This window comes from Euprymna scolopes, chromosome 4, assembly GCF_053919585.1.
Source record: "Euprymna scolopes isolate OS-2025 chromosome 4, ASM5391958v1, whole genome shotgun sequence".
In the NCBI taxonomy this organism is placed as follows: Eukaryota; Metazoa; Mollusca; class Cephalopoda; order Sepiida; family Sepiolidae; genus Euprymna; species Euprymna scolopes.
Window position 1 is genome coordinate 171,175,981 of NC_136485.1, and position 17,739 is coordinate 171,193,719.

General features: G+C 35.8%; 1 protein-coding gene across 3 annotated transcripts in view; it reads left to right on the plus strand.

Moving 5' to 3' along the window:
* The window catches only part of LOC145270282 (endothelin-converting enzyme 1-like), a 180,223-nt gene that overhangs the window by 40,003 nt on the left and 122,481 nt on the right, over window positions 1–17,739 (plus strand). For 2 of the 3 annotated variants that reach the window (XM_080125928.1, XM_080125933.1), the window contains exon 2: window positions 14,341–14,453. In XM_080125928.1, the coding sequence (XP_079982054.1) occupies window positions 14,341–14,453 (113 nt within the window). Of the gene's footprint in view, window positions 1–10,019; window positions 10,158–14,340; window positions 14,454–17,739 lie in introns of those variants that run through there. The other variant, XM_080125938.1, reaches the window with a different exon arrangement.

Consider the following 17,739-nt stretch of genomic DNA (forward strand, 5'->3'; position numbering starts at 1 on the left):
GAACAGATTTGATCTACGTGGCCTCTGGGACTTGATAATTGGTGCCTCCTTTGTAAAAAAAAAGAAAATTTCGCACTATCAACCAAGCTACAACCCCTGTCCCATCGCCGCAATGTTGCATCTCTGTGTCTATTTTGCAAGTACCTTAATGGAATGTACCATGATGAATCTCTGCACTTGTACCTCTTCGACATACGTACCCCGAAAAACCCGTGTAGCAACAAAATAACACCCCTTTTAGATAGGGAGAAATGGGCAAGCCCAGGAGCTTGTCGGAACATGGAGCCTCCTCAAGACGAGAGCCGTTCATTTCAATTGATGGCAGGTGGGGATCAGAGCGGTGATGATGTAAAGACAAACGATTAGATTTGAGATTTTTTTTTTCTAATCTTGTCTAAGAGTGAGAAACTAGTGGTGGGTGTACCAGCCCAGCTATGGCAACAATACTCCATGCATGAGCAGATAAAAAAATAGTAGGTCAAAGAGGAATAATGGTTAAGGATGAGATAAGAAACTGTTACACAAAAACAAGGATAAAAAATATGAGATAAAAAAAACACGTGTTCAGCAAAACTTTATTACCATGAATAGCACCAAACGATATATTACGCGCCAAAAGAACACATGAAATTCTCCACACATATCACGTAATCATATGGGTCACGTGGGTGCACCTATGGCGTAATAATCTTCACTAGGTGGTTGGAACAAGGTTGAAAGCCTTGTTGCCATCTCCATTTATCTACTACGCCACAGGTTCTTACGAACTTTGTTAATTCGTATTATTTGGATTATTCGGAATATTGTTCTCAGCTTGAGTGTTATTTTCGTAACGTTTGGGTAGATGAATTCTCCGACCTTCTTCAGGTGTATCTTGTTGAACTTAGGAATCTTCGTGTCAAACTTAGGAATCCGCAAGGGCTTGTGGTAGCTAAGGTATTTGGTAAAAATTCAATTGTAAAAACTTTACTGAAGGTTGAAACCTCAGCACGAGAAACACTCAAAATACGATTGTTAATTACTTAGAACGTTTACCCAGTCATGACTGACGTCACGAGAGTATGCTGCCTCTTTGTATTAAATAAAAGGTTCCGTTGGAAATTCCGTGTAAGTTCGACAGAAAGATTCTGGAGTTCGGCAAGATACAGCTGATAAAAAAGCTTGGAGGTTACATCGACCGAAACGTAAATAAAACTTTGAAGATAAGAACTGTAGTCCGAAGAATCCAAATAATACGTGATAAAGAAATGTTACAAAAAACAATTACAGAAAACATGCAAGAAAACAAATTTTATTACCGTAACTAGCAAATAAATAAATAAATAAATAAAAATAAAAACAAACAAACATGCATTACGCACTGACAGGACATTTGAACTTGCTCATACATATTTTTTTTTTTACTCATGTAAATTGCCACTTGGATGTAGAGGGCTAGTATTTGGGAGTATGCCTAGAAAAGATTAACAAGATGTTAGTTTACGTTGCATTTAAACTTCTGCATATCAGTACAGTCAGGGAAGCAGGTAGCAGGAAGGGAACTTCAAATTTTAGCTGTTTCATAGAAATATCTATTAGAATAGAAAGCTTTCGACATTTAGGGACCCCCAACGGTGAAAGGGTGAGATTTTAATGCTAAGCGAATTTGTCGAGAATGTGTACATCGAGGGGGTACAAGTTCAACGAGCTCATCAGACCACATTCCATTAAAATATTTGTAAAATAGGCACAAAGATGCAACATTGCGGCAATGGGACGGGGGTTGGAGCTTAATTGAGAATGTGGGATATATTAGATTGAAAGCTATTTTTTGGACTTCATCTAAGAGGGGGAGGCTGGTGGTAAATGCACTAGCCCAGATCTGGCAACAATACTCCATGAATGCTATGCGAATGGTGGCTTTGTAGAGGTACAGGATACTCTCATGTGTGAGTACTCTTCTAGCTCGACGGTCAGCGGTTCTCACCATTACGCTATTTTCTGAGATGGTATGCGAAATTAAAATGTTTAGACATTGTCCAAACGCCCAAACTCTATTTGGTTTCACAAAAAGCATTATTTTTTACGCTAGCGGCAGTTTGTTATTTCATTCCCCAATATACTCAACCCATAGTAGAAATCATTTATAGTCATCCACACATACAATACTGTTTCGCTGTATCACAGCTCATCAGTGCGGATATATATATATATATATATATATATATATATATATATATATATATATATATATATATATATATATATATATATCCAAGCCGATTGCTGTCATTATCATGGGATGGATACCTGTTATTTTAATTATCTCTTTCAATGCTATTCAGATGAGAAAAAGAAATAAGTATCTCTTTACACGAACGACTCCTTTGTTGGTGTTAACGTTCGGCGATAGTTAATTACGCGTATTCGACACCATGTTAACATCTGGCCATTCTGAGAGGGATTACACATTATCTCTGCATTTATCAACAAGATATCAAGTTAGGCTACTCATATTTCCACTTAGAAGCTATAAGTGGCCAATCAAAGATAGTGATTACCTATCAGATAACTCCTAAGCTTACATAATCCCGTCAGAGGCATTTTTAAATAACATTCGCAAATAAATGTAAAAGTTTTTTATAATGTAATTATTACCTGAATGTTCCATTTTTGGAATAGTCTAGAACGCTGCGTTTTCTCATTCGCAAAAAAAAATAAATAAATAAATAAAATAAAATAAAATAAAATAAAAAGGAGTGTTGTGGGCTTAAAGGGCAGAGAGGAAAAAAAGGTAGTGTCAACAAGTGTATTTGCAGAAAGTAAAAAGGTGTTTTTTTGTTTGTTTGTCGGAACAACGAAGACGATCCGATCACCCTAACTTCGATGACATAATTGTCTGAAATAGCTCATTTTCTCATTCCCTTAGATAACTTTTACAAAAGAAAAAAGAAAAAAAATGAAGGAGTATTGTGACCTTAAAGGCGCAGTAAAAAGGGTAGAGTTAACAATAGAATATGTCTACAGAAAGTAAGTAATGTTTTTCTTTTTCATTATTAATTATTCATTTTTCATTTTTCAATCGCACCAAGGCATATTGCACTATGGACGGAAGGGTCTACTATTTAGGGCGATGTCTACAGAGGCACTTGAATAGCTAGATGTCAGTTAATAGTACATCCAGAGAAACAGGAGACAGAGAGGGAATTCCAAGGTCTAGCAATTAGTTGGAAGAAACTATTAAAGAAGAAAAAGGGTGGATTTGTTTGAAATAGCTGAGTGGTTGTGACTACAGCATTCAATAAACAATCTAGTAAGTCGCCTTGCTGGACGGCTGTTCGTAGTCTGAGCTGGTATATGCTTAAGCGTGAGGCTTTCGGTGTATCTTTCGACGTCTCTCCCAAACTGCAATACCAGTCCGTATATATGGCTTAACCATCCAATCATATTCTTGTAAGGAAGAACCTGGATGTAATTGTATTCATTACGTCACATAGCTTAAATTTTATTGCACGTAGAATGCCGACATTCCTTTTAGGAGATTCCGCATATAGATCCAATCAACTTCCCAACCGACCATCTTTGATATAATTGTACGTATTCACGTTCATGTTGATATCATTAGATATATTCACGTTCACATTGATATCATTAGATATATTCACGTTCACGTTGATATCATTAAGGCCAACTTTACTTTATAATCAAAATACGATTATGGATCTTTTATCAATTTGAGAAGTCGGATTATTTTGTGTTAATTTAAATTAGAAGAACTCATTTAAAAACTGGTTAAAAGTAATACCGTTTGGGTTAAGTATTAAGTTTAGACTAGTTAAAAATAATGCATACTGCAGAGAAAAGGCCGTGTTTTCCGAATTTAGATAACAGTGCGAGTTTTAATTTGGTAAATTCTCGTTTTCACGGCTAAAACTTTTTTTCGTTTTAGATATAAGAAAAAAAAAACAATACTGGCTATTAATAGCATATTTGACAAAAAAGATGAGTACAATTAAAATGTTCAAAGTTTGAGTCAAAACTGAAAATAATTTGCTGAAAATATTTGCTGATGACACCACTCTCTATAACAGACACGAGGGGAAAAGAAATGAACATATATCTAAGGAAATGGCAGAAACACTAGAGGGTGACCTCCAATCTGTAGTTGAATGGGAACATAAATGGATGGTCACATTCAATGCTGCCAAGACTAAGCTTGTTTCCTTCAATAATTACAAGAAACCTTCACTGCCACCAATAGCAATGGCCAAGAACACATTACTCGAAAGTACTTCCTTTAAACTCCTCGGCCTAACGTTTACAGGGAATATGAACTCGAATAGATACATTGAGAGCATTGCCAAGGCTGCTGCGAAGAAGGTAGGCTCTCTCTAACGTGCTTACACTTGAAAGTATCCTGTACCTCATAAGGCCACCATTCTCCCATGTATGGAGTACTGTTGTCACATTTGGATTCGTGCATCTGCTGCTTATCCCTCACTCCTCAGGGTTCAAAAGAGAGTCGCCACCCTGATAGGTCCTGAATTGTCATCTAAGCTTCAGCCTCTGTCCCATCGACGAAATGTTGCATCCTTCTGCCTGTTCTACAAGTACTTTAATGGTGAATGCTCTGACGAACTACAAGCACTTGCACCCCCTCGACGTGAATACTCCCGACAAACCCGTCAAGCAGCTAAATTCCATCCTTCACAGTAGAGATCCCTAGGTGTAAGAAAGCTTTCTACTATAATAATTTCTTCTCAGAACTGCTAGACTTTGGAACTCCCTTCCGGAATTCTGCTTTCCATACTGTACTGATATGCAGAAGTGTAATGTGAACAGCCATCTTGCTACTCATCTCCCTTCATAATACCCCTGTAACTTATGTCCCCGATAGTAGCCCCTTACTTCAAAGTGGCACTGTACCTTGTTTGGGGTGAAAATTGAATTAAAAATAAAAAAATTCACGCTCACGTTGATATCATTAAATATATTCATGTTCACGTTGATATCATTAAATATATTCACGTTCACGTTGATATCATTAGATATATTCACGTTCACGTTGATATCATTAAATATATTCACGTTCACGTTGATATCATTAAATATATTCACGTTCACGTTGATATCATTAGATATATTCACGTTCACGTTGATATCATTAGATATATTCACGTTCACGTTGATATCATTAAATATATTCATGTTCACGTTGATATCATTAAATATATTCATGTTCACGTTGATATCATTAAATATATTCATATTCACGTCGATGACATAGGATATACTCACGTTCACGTCGATGACATAGGATATATTCACATCATTTTGATATCATAGAGCGTAACCTGAAGCGTAATATTTAATCTTTATGTATCGCCTAAATCACTATTATTTCGTAAGTTAATAGTATCAAGATACAATGCCGAGTAGTTAATCTTGTAACCTGGTATATCTGTTCAAATTAACAGCTACAGCAGGAATTGGAATGCACCCTACTAAAGACTGATTGTCACAGAAATTGAATTTCAAAAATGCAATCTTGACGTGATGAAACTTTATAAGGACGATATGCAATAAAATTCTGCGTTAAACTTTGAAAAAATACAACAAATACCTATGGAATGCTTCAGACTGCTTTTAGACCATCTTGCATGAATCGATGTATGCTGTGGGATGTTAGAAGCGTAAAGAAGTCGGAACACCATAGTTGATTGGCCAAATAAAGAACTTCATGGATAAGAACCGTCGTGTGTCTATAGAGACAATAAGTGCACATTTTGATGTCAGTGTGGGAACTGTACACACAATTTATACGAGGAACTGAAATTGCGGAAGATTTGTGCAGAGTTTATTCATAGAGTGCTCAGACACGATCAGACTATTGTACCAAGATAGGCATCAAGACAGTTCCTCATCCTCCCTATCGTCCAGACCTTGCGCCCTGTGACTTTTGATTATTCTCTAATCTCAAGGAAAACCTTATGAGAAAATTGAGGGCATGAAAGAGACTGTGATGAGGGCCATTGACACGCTCACACAATAGAACTTCCATGGGGAACGCGTGAAGGTGTAGGAACGGCACAACAAGTGCATTGCAGCCAGAGGAGATTACTTTGGAGGGAACTAGAGTTTCATGTGTGTACTATCAATAAAAGTGTCCATACGAAAAAAGTCTGGAAACTTATTGAAGGCACCTTGTAGCGCTAGAATACTTGCATGTGCATGTTAAGAGCAATCAAAAAAAAAAAAGTCGTGTGAAAGCCAACGTTGAAGTCATTAGAGTGAATGTCGGTCAGATGTTATCGCGTGTTTTACTTACGCCGATAAGGTCACATGTTGCTCGAGTAAACAAAGCTTTCCAGCAGAGACAATGTATAGTGTAGATGTACTTTGACTTGTTTAAAAATGGATACATCCAATAAGTTACGATCACAGATCGATATAAAAGATTCGATCTATCGATTAGTACACAACTTGGCCAGCCAGGTCTCAGTTTTGAAAAGCGTTTACATTGTTTAAATTGTAACCCTCCAACGCTACACAATACTTCGCACATTTAAACTTTAAACGAGTACTTTTCCCCATGTGTGTTTTCGCCAGTGAGCGATCAAGCAATGAAGATAAATCAAATACTTTTATACATACGTGCGCAGTGGCTGGTCTATTATTCTCTGATCGTCGCTTTTTCCATGTGTGGATCATGATCTCTTTGTGGTTGTTGACTTTTGGCCTCCTCTGTTTAGCTAGATGAACAAAACACCTAAGAATTAGAACCAGATACGTCCTAAAATGGAGTGCTGTTGCCACATCAAGGCAGAGGCTACTCGGAGCCAACTATTCTGCCTAGACAGAATTCAAAACCGGCTTAAAAACCTAGTAGGTGATGTCCTTTTCTCTTCCCTTCAATTTGAAGGAAGGGACTCGCCATTTCAGAAATAAGGGACCCCCTCCCTGCAACTTCTTCCTTATAGAAGAGATGTTAATCAGCCTGTCTCTGTTTTATCGTTATTTTCATGGCAAGTGCTCGTTTCAGTCTATATTCCCTCCTTGCCGAACTTTCACAAAACATTCGTGTTGCTACAACCACTATCAACGATCATCCCTCACTTTCTATCTGCGTCTTAATCTAAACGCAAATTCCATGAACACAGTTTCTTTCCTAGAACTACCCGCATGTGGAACTCTATTCAGCTAGCCTGCTTTTTGGTGGACTACAATATGGTCGTCTTCAAGTCCAATGTAAACAAGTTCTTTGCTAAGCCGTCCTCTTAAATTATCAAATTATACTCGATTTCAACCTTTAACGATGACTACACTCTTGTTACGTTAACCACCGTGCACTTATTGACCTTCATTCTCAAGTGGCTTTCGGGCCTTGATAAGTGGTGATTCCCTTGTAGAAAAAGACACCTGCTTCAAAATCCAAACTAAAAATAACTCGACACACATACACACACATCGACTCGAGCTCTCCAACCTCAACCAATCAGAATACTATACGTAATTGAGAACAGTCTTCCCACTGCCTCGGTCTTTTCATCCTCTTCGACTCTTCATGACTGCCTGTAGGAACCGATGCTGGTGGCATAACACGTTTTTGTAAGGCCGAAGAGTTACTATCAGATAATTAGATTTTCCTTTAGTTTTTTAGATGAGGATTGATAATTCATATTTGGATTATTCGAACTACTGTTCTCATCTTGAGAGCTGATTGAAATATTTCCGTCAGACTGTAACGCTTAACTTTGAAATATCATTCCCGTTAGTCTGTAAAGCTTAAGTGGTGTGACTAATTTCTAGCGCGGTAGAGGAATCTCGCCTTCTTTGCAGCAGCCTTGTCAATGTTTTTAATGTAATTGTTACAGTTCATGTTTCATGTGAATGTAAAGCAGAGGGGTCTGAAGGATGGACTCTCAAGTAGGTTGTTATTTGTCATGACAATCAGTGGTTGATAAAGTTTTTTTTCTAGTCGTTAAAGGAAAGAAGCTTTAGTCTTAGTTCCTATTTACAATGACTCCCACGGGACAGAGTTTTCCACAAGGTTCGTTTTTTAACGTGGAGAAAAGGAACAAAAATAAAAATTGTCTCAGTCGTGAAGGATTTCTCCTCGACTGACAGAGAACAAGAAATTGAAGTGCAGCATCTGAAGAACAGATGCTACACTTTGATCTTGTCCCGAAGTAGCGTTCACTTACAGTCGCATCCCACCATAGACTGAAGGTCGTTAAGTTAGTTTCTATTTTATTTATTTTTTGACTTTGGTGTTATATCAGTATTGAAAAATAAATTATTACGTTGACGAATTTTCAGTCTAACCTCTCGCAATAAAATGGGTGTTTAAGTATTATGCATTCACCCATAAACGCGTATTTGATCTATTTATATAAATAAAACAGTAGGTGTATGTGTGTCTGTCTGTGTACACATTTAAACGATAAACTCTTAAACTACTGGTTACATAACACTTAAATAAATAGTAATCATACACCAAAGATGGTTCATGACGAGTAAAATCTTTGTTTGGATGGAAAACGCGTACAGAAGTTGACAAGTTGAAATGCAAAATGTTCATTTTAAGTTGCTGACATATTTGTATTAGTTTGCGCATGCGTAAAACTAATAATAGCTAAAAGTAATTAAATTTTAAAACTGTCCTATCTGTCTGTCGGGTTAACTCAAACGGTATGGAACGCGATTGGAGCGCTAAATATTTTGGTTTCGGTTCTAGCTGATGGCACCCAAGTCGTTTTATTTTTACTTTTGAAATCAGTATTACATATTAGGTACAATATAATATAATATTCACTATGACATCAGAAGTGTATTTTTCAAAAATGACTAATTTCACGTGGCTGTTTGTCCAAACATACTTCTGCAAATAAAAGAATCCTCTCTTAACCTATTTTTTAACCTAACATATTTTTTTAACCTAACATATTTTTTTAACCTAACATATTTTTTTAACAATATATTTTTAATTTTCATTGTTCATTCTTTTACTGATATATTTAATATTCAGATTTCTAAAAGAATTAACAATAGGCTTAATTTCTCACATTCCATTTCTTAACTTTGACTACAGGGTTCAATTCTAGGCTTATCCTAATCTCATTTTCACTTATGTAATATTCTTCTTCTTTACATGGAAAGGGGACAGCCCTTCCATGTAAGACGCTGAGTTAGCATTTCCAGATCTCTTATTCCAAGTGTTCCACGTCTTGGAGTTTTCAGCTCTTAATTTACCTTAGCTAGTCCGTAGATGTTTCAATCGAACCACAGAGACAACTATCCGCTTTAACCCAATGGCTAGCTAACTACGTCTCCTCGACTTCCCATTATAGACTACTTCCTAATTCTGATTTCTCCTCGCTCACGTGTATCTGACGTCAGCCAGGACCAACAATCTTGTTTGTCACGCAAGCCACATCATTGTTTACGAAACTAAATTCCAAACTAACTTTGTTTATGTTTTTCCTCTTTTCATAACATGTTTCCTTTATTCAAAATTCCCTAGTTAAATATTTAACATAAATATTTTAACCAATATTTTTTTTCTTTGAAACATTTTTCTGAATATCTTTTAAAAAATAATTTAACGATTAATCATAATAATCACTACCCGCCAAAACATAACACATATACTACGCTGTGATCATAATCAAAAGGACATCATATAAAAATACTAAAACTCTAGTAATCTTTCATGTTTATTTGCAAAGACTTTAATCGGTCACCAGTTTAAGGTTCCGGCAAATCCCGGTTGTGTATTTTGCTTAGTTGTGCTTCGAGTTGACCATTCATCGAATTACTAACCAGGTTCAAGGTTACATAATTTTGTTTAACTTACGTCATCCAGTGAATCAATGTGATTTCGCTATAAGTTATTTAAGTTAATTACGATGTAAAATTAATTGCAGTTACTTATTTAACTATTCAAATAAAAGTATGTTTAATAGTGTCAGTATACGAGAAAATACTTTTGTTTATTGTGCAAGTTTTGTTTTTGTTGCGAGGTCATCGTTAAGTACGTTCATTAGGGACGTGTATGAATGTTTCGCTAAAACTTAAGCGGGAGCATTGTCGAGGATTATGGTGATATATTGATCATGTACGCTATCTAGGTATATTCGTTAACGAAAGGAGGAGTTGTCGCAGAGGTGGAGAATAGCGTGAGTGTTAATTATTATTATTATTATTATTATTAGCTCACAAGGAGATTTCATACAGGTCATCAAAGATCTCATTGAATACAGCCTGTGGTGTTCCCTGGAAGCTGAGTGATAACAAGTCTCCCCGGATTTTCCAGTACCCTCCACATCATCATCATCATCATCATCATCATCATCATCATCATCATCATCATCATCATCATCATCATCATCATTAATATTATTATTATTATTATTATTATTATTATTATTATTATTATTATTATTCACTAGGAATAGTCACACCTACTTACAAGTACTTTAATGAAATGTGCTCTGATTAACTTACGGCACCCGTGCACCCCCTCGCCATACATATTCTTGTCTAACCCGACAATCAGCAAAATCTCACAGTGTTGAGATCTTTAGATGCCAGAAATCCTTCTACTCTAATAGCTTCTTTTCTCAGACTGTTGGAATTTGAAATTCCCTTCCTGTTTCTTGCTTTCTTGACTATGCTAACCTGCAGAAGTTAAAATATATATGAACAAACATCTCGCTACTCAACTCTCCAAACTCCGCTGTTATACATGATCCCAAATAGTATGGCAATATGCATTGTTTGGGTTGGAGATGAGTAAAAAAAAAAAAAAAATGGAATACTTTGAATGCGATTGTAAATGTATTCATGAAGAAGACAAGAAAAAAATGTTTTCTCAATCATTAAATCATTTCTCTCCGATAGGCTTATAAGAGTAGTGGTAGATAGACAAAAATCGGAGGCCTGCAATACAAATGTTGGAGTCCCTCAGGGGTCAATCCTGGGCCCAACTCTTTTCCTGATCTACATCAATGACCTCCCTAAATACTTAAATCATTCGTTGACATCTATGCTGATGACACGACCATCTACGGCAACACATCAAAGGCTGGAAATGACAAAGTTCTCTCTGATTCTCTCCCCTCTGATCTCGAGCGCGTGGTTCAGTGGGGGAAGATGTGGCTAGTTACCTTTAATGCATCCAAAACCAAACTCCTATCCTTACATCATCAACGCTCTGATCCCCAGCTGGCATCAATTGTGATGGATGGCTCTTGTCTGGGTGAGGCCCCGTGTTTTGACAAGCTTCTGGGTTTGACCTTTACTCCTGATCTGAAATGGAACACGTACATCAAGTCTGTTGCCAAGGTCGCTGGAAAGATGGTGGGATCCTTCTACCGCTCCAGAAGATATCTCACTACTGATACAATTCTCTATCTATATAAAAGCCAAGTACGTCCAAGGATGAAATACTGTTGCCATATCTGGGCAGGAGCTGCCAAAAACAGCCTATCATGCCTTGACAGAGTACAAAATAGACTTCGTGGTTTAGTGGGGGATGCCCTTTTCTCTACCCTGCAACCTCTCTCCCACAGAAGAGACGTTGCGAGCCTATCCTTGTTTTATCGTTATTTTCATGGCAGGTGCTCGTCTGAGCTCCAATCTCTGGTCCCTCCTCGCCAATCTTTCACGAAAAACACCCGTCTAGCTGAATTCACTGTGAAAAATTTCCCCCACTCTATATCTGTGCCTAAATCAAAACGCGGATTCCATGAACAAAGCTTCTTTCTTAGAACTGCACGCCTGTGGAACTCTGTTCCGTCTGCCTGCTTCCCTCCGGACTACAACTTGGATGTCTTCAAGTCTAATGTTAACAAGTTCCTAATGAGCCGCCCCTTAAGTAAACACTTCATCAAATCTCCACACTAACGTAATGTACTTGCAATAACCCTTATCCCTGAGTGGCTTCCGGGCCATGATAAGTGGTGATCACTGTGTAAAAAAAAAAAAAAAAAAGAAGAATATCTAAAACCTTTTTTTAAATCTTTTATATAAAAATCAACTTATTTCCCCTTTGGAATGCATATGACTTTTTTTTTTCAAATTATAAGTCGCCTCTCTCCTGGGTTAAAGAATATGCACTTTTTTTGCAGAATTAATTTTAAATTTTACCAACATATTTGACAATGGATCTATTCTAGCGTTTTTTTTACTTAGTTTTGGTGGAAATTGAACTTATCGTTGAGAATTTTCTAAAAATTGCCACAGTTTTTTTAAATTTGTTTTTTTTACTTTTTTCCATAATGTTAGAATATCATACCTGCTTTTATTTTCACACACACACACACACACACACACACACACACACACACACACACACACACACACACACACATATATATATAAAAGTGGAAGTGTCTGTGTGTGTCTGTGTGTCTGTGTACGTTTTCCTACGCAATAACTCTGTCAATTTTAAGATTTAAATCGATGTGATCGGTTTTCGGATAGAAATTTGGCGATTAAGGGGTCAAAGTTCAACGATTTGACCTTTAAGAACTCTAACAAACTCCTCCTACAATTTTTGGTCTAAACACATGAAATTTTAGATATAGGTTCCTTGGACATGGATCTAACATAATAACTTTATTTGAGCCCTAAACAATAAATTTTAAGGGGTCATAAATAGGGTTAAAGTTTAAAAAGTTGACCGTTTTTTTTTATCAGCATACACCTCCAAACAACCCGGGCAACGCCGGGCACCCATGCTAGTATATATATAGCTTAGAGAGTTAGGAAAATAGAGTAAATACAATTCTATAAGAAGAGACTTATTGGGATAACATAAAGCTCAACAAATTTAATGGGAGCTTATATAGGAAACAATAAGATTGGAAAATGAAGATGCACAAACGATATTTTGGTGAATATACAATGGTTTAAGGTATACAAACATTTAGTTGGGGGATAGAGGGGCCTCTTTATACCAAGTTATTTCGAAGCCTAATGCTTCTCATCAGAAAAGTAGAGAAGATGCTAAGTAACATAATGGAGAGGCGACGTCTAGCGTGGGATTAATCAGGAGCGAAATCAATCAATGAAAATATCGATGTTGTTGGGGAGGGGATATATCGAATAATTAAGATAAAGAAGAAGCGTATGATATAAAGTGTAATGTATAAAGGTGTATAGGGTTTCTATCATAGTCTTAAATAATGTAGGTAGTTTATGGTTTAAGACTCAACGGGACGTATAGGGGTGAATAGGTAGTGATCCTATTTTATCCGTATGTTAGATGTATACAATCTATACAGAGTTTTTTTTATCGATAGATGCAACTGAAACGATGACAGCGCATTGATACGGTGTATGATTTCAGGCGAAATATTATGATAATGAATTAAGTAGGATTGAACAAAATTAATGGTTATCCCACCATTATTTATAAGAAGACTATGATTGTAGTGTTGTGTTATGAGAATTAATGAAAGTTGTGAAGTGGATTACATAGGGCGTCGTGTAGTAGAGTTTTAATTTAGTGATGCAAATGAATGTCCTATACATCTTACATACGGATAAAATAGGACCAGTACACATCCACCCCTATACCTCCCCTTGAGTCTTAAACCATAAACTACTTACATTATTTAAGACTATGATAGAAACCCTACACACCTTTTTGCATTACACTTCATATAATACGCTCCTCCTTTATCTTAGATATATATTTTATTGCAGGCAAGAAAAAAGTTTTACAATATAAAATTGAACAAAGAAATCATTACATACAACAAAATTAGGCACAAGGCCCTCTTGGAATGCGATATAATTCCCCCTCATCAATATTTTCATTGATTTATTTCGTTCCTGATGAATCCCACGCTGGACGTCGCCTCCCCATTATGTTACCTAACATCTTCTCTACTCTTCTGATGAGAAGCATTAGGCTTCGAAATACCTTGAAAAAAATGTTTGTATACCTTTAATAAATGAACCATTCTGTATTCACCAATATATAGTTTTTGTGTCTTCATTTTCCAAGCATATTGTCTCCTATATATATATATATATATATATATATATATATATATATATATATATATATATATATATATATATATATATATATATATACACACATATATATACATATATATGCATATATATACATATATATACATATATATATATGTATATATATACATATATATATGTATATATATATATGTATATATATATACATATATATATGCATATATATACATATATATATGCATATATATACATATATATATACATATATATATATATGTATATATATATATATCTTCGTATATTTCATTGTTATTTAAATGCAAACTTACATTTCACAATTTATATTTACAGTTTTGGAACTTCCAAGCGAAACAGCTTGATCCTTCTCTCTTTGCTGTTGGTCATTGTGGTCGCATTGACCATTGCGGTGATTGTCCTTGCTGCAACGAGGCCGAAAACCCAAAGTAAGTTTTATAAACGACGTGTACAAGAATATATTATAAAATACGAGCTACATCTTCATAACATATATACTTCTCTAACTTCTTTTAACGCATATGGTTAGATTTTTATTTTATTTAGGAGTCACCATTTATCAAGGCCCGAAGACCATTCGAGGATAAAGGTTAATGAATATAAGGTGGTAATCTTTGTGTAAATTGGGTAAAAGTTGATTTATTTTGGAGACAGCTCAACAAGAACTTGTTTACATTAGATTTGAATGCTACGATGTTGTATTCAACCGGAAAGCAGGAAAGCAGAACAGTATTTTTGATCTGATTCACTGTTTATCTAAACAATTTAATGTTGCAGAAGTTATTAGTATTTTGATAGTTTCTCTTTTCTGCGAGTTTGGATATATTTATTTCTTGTTTCCATACAAAATTAGATTTGCACCTTTTTATATGTTGCACTTTGCATGGTCGTAAAATACGCTTAAATATGATATTTTAATTTGCCCAGATTTCGTATATATTATGATTATAGAGTCATGATTTCAAAAGTAAAAAAAAAAAAAACGTATTTGGGTGCCATCAGCTAGATTCGAAACCGAAAGCAAAACTGTAGCATTCAAAGCTGATGACGTTACTACTGTGCCAACGTGACACGCATATGAACTGATTAAAAATAAACTAAGATGAATGAACGAAATGTATAACATTTTTCCCCCATTTTTACCAATTAAAAAACTATTTTAATCGGCTAAAGACCCATAAAAGAACGGTCCATAAAAATTCAATCATTTAAAGCTCCTAGCGCCGCTCTTCGACTTTTTGTTTCAGGAGAAATAGAGTTTGAAAATATGAAGACAGACAGACAGACAGACAGACATAGTGAATTTCATAAATTAGATATCCCAGAAATCATCACGTGTAAGGTGTCCTTCGTTTTCAATATGGTTTCAGTAGCACCCTATGGGGGGTTGACGATGGTGTAGTGATTAATGACATAGACTGAAGACTTGGGTGTTCCACATCTGAATCCAGTTCGTTCCACACAAAAAAAAAATCACTTTCACCTTGGATGTTAGAAACCTGCAAGTGATCCCCGATGTCTTGCTGGAAAGAATTCTGAATAGAAAAATATCAGGGAAACCATTGGCAACAATAGAATCTTGGAATTCATGCGATGATGATGATGATGATGATGATGATGAATAGCTCCTCTCCATCCCCTTTCTATATTGTTGATGTTTTTGCATCGTCATCATGCCGGATTATGTATGACTGGTTGGGCACTCGATGTTTCCCGGTTGTAAAATATCCCAAATGATCCGTATATATTTATTATAGAGCCAATTCACTATCGAATATTATATATTATATTGTACCTAATATTTAATAGTGATGACTTAGGTGCCATCAGCTAGAATCGAAATCCAAACATCTAGCGATCCAGCCTTCATTGTTACCATTACATCAGATAGTTAAGAAATAGTTAAAAATTAACTAACTATAAATGTATATATTTGCACATGCGTACAAATAAATAACACGCTTTACGCCAACCAAGTTCCATTTCTTTCTATTTCCACCCCCTTAGCAGCTATTTTTACTAACCCCCCATAGAACGAATATTCGAAAAAGAAATTTCAATCATTTGACCTGTCTCACGCCGCTCTACGACCTTGCATCGCTTTTGAAAAAAAAAATGGATAGAGACAGACACACGCACACATGCGGGCATGGTGGGTTTTATAAATTAGATTATGTTTATGGCGTGTAGCGTAATATTATAATTTATATGAAAAAAAAATGTGTAAATTATGAATGTATCGAACTGTTGAAAAGCGGGACTATCTCTTTTGTTATTCGGGTTTTATGTAGATTTAGCACTGATACATGTCCCACTAGTATAATAGACACGATCAACTGGAGAAGGCAGTACACTGGCAATTATGCAGACGATGGCATCTTGAGCACACAGACAAATGGTACAAGCACAAACCGGCAGCAGTACTGGAAAATGAAATTCACAAACTACTATGGGACATGGATTACAAACGGATACACCCATCCAAGCAAGAAGACCGGATATCATAATAGTTAACAAAAAGGTACAGTCCTGCCAGATTGTAGAGTTTATCGTTCCAGCAGACCACAGAGTGAAGATCAAGGAGATGGAGAAGTGGACCAAACACACGGAATTGGCTGGAGAGCTCAAAAAAGAGCTGGAAAATGAAGAAAGTCATGATAACACCACTAATAGTATGAGCACTAGGAATAATGTATCCGGAAAATATTTAAAATATAAAGGAAAATAGTTTTTTTATGTTGATAAACAAACTAAGATAAAATAAAAATAAAATAAGATAAAATCGGGTTGAAAGTTAATGTTAAGAGTGTAAATTTTAAATATTTTTAACAAAAAAACTTTTAATGGTTCTCAAAGCTGTATCGAGGGAATTTTTTAAACAAAGAATGAAAAAGCGATTAAAATTGCGTTTTATTCAATTTACGGGAAGAAAAAAAGTGGGGAAACGATTAAAATAAAACAGCGTTATGGTCGAATACCCTAGAGATCAATCACGTTCACACCCAGGAGGCATTCCCTTTGCTTGCAAAGGGAAGGTTTTCTAAGTCGACCGTGAATAGTCTCCAAGATCTTAAGGTGATATAGTGAATGAGCACGACTAAGAATAGAAAAAGAGTCCGTGATAAAGTTCGCTGCACAAGACGGGGTTTTAAGTAAATGATCCGTAATTGAAGACCCGTATGTGTTAGTAACAACGTCCGTTGCCCGGTAGGTTCCATTCCTGATTTTACTGGGACATGTTGTTGGATTCTTCCATCTAATCTTAATGTCGTTCGACCTAAATAGTTTGCACCGCAACCACATTCAAAATTGTAAATAACGTTACTATTATGGTGGGGGGTAGAATGTCTTTTCAAGAAGATGGTAATAAAGTTCTCGTAGAGAACACAACACGCACATTGGCAGCAAAATAATATCCATGAACTGCTGAACTTATTTGTTTGGCAAATTTCTCAATTACTGTACCCAACCAAGGCAAACGAAGATAAATTGGACATTTGGCCACTATATTCTCTTTAATTCGAGAGAATTCGGACAATTTCCTTTGAATAACTGACCTAATCACATCTAGTGGGTACCCGTTTTTGGATAAAGTATCCGTAATTGTTTCTAATTCCTCATCTAATTTTAACTTAGAACAAATCATAAGGACACGATATGTTAGGGTCCAAATTAGATTTATCTTACGTTTTTTAGGGCAAAATGAATCCCAAC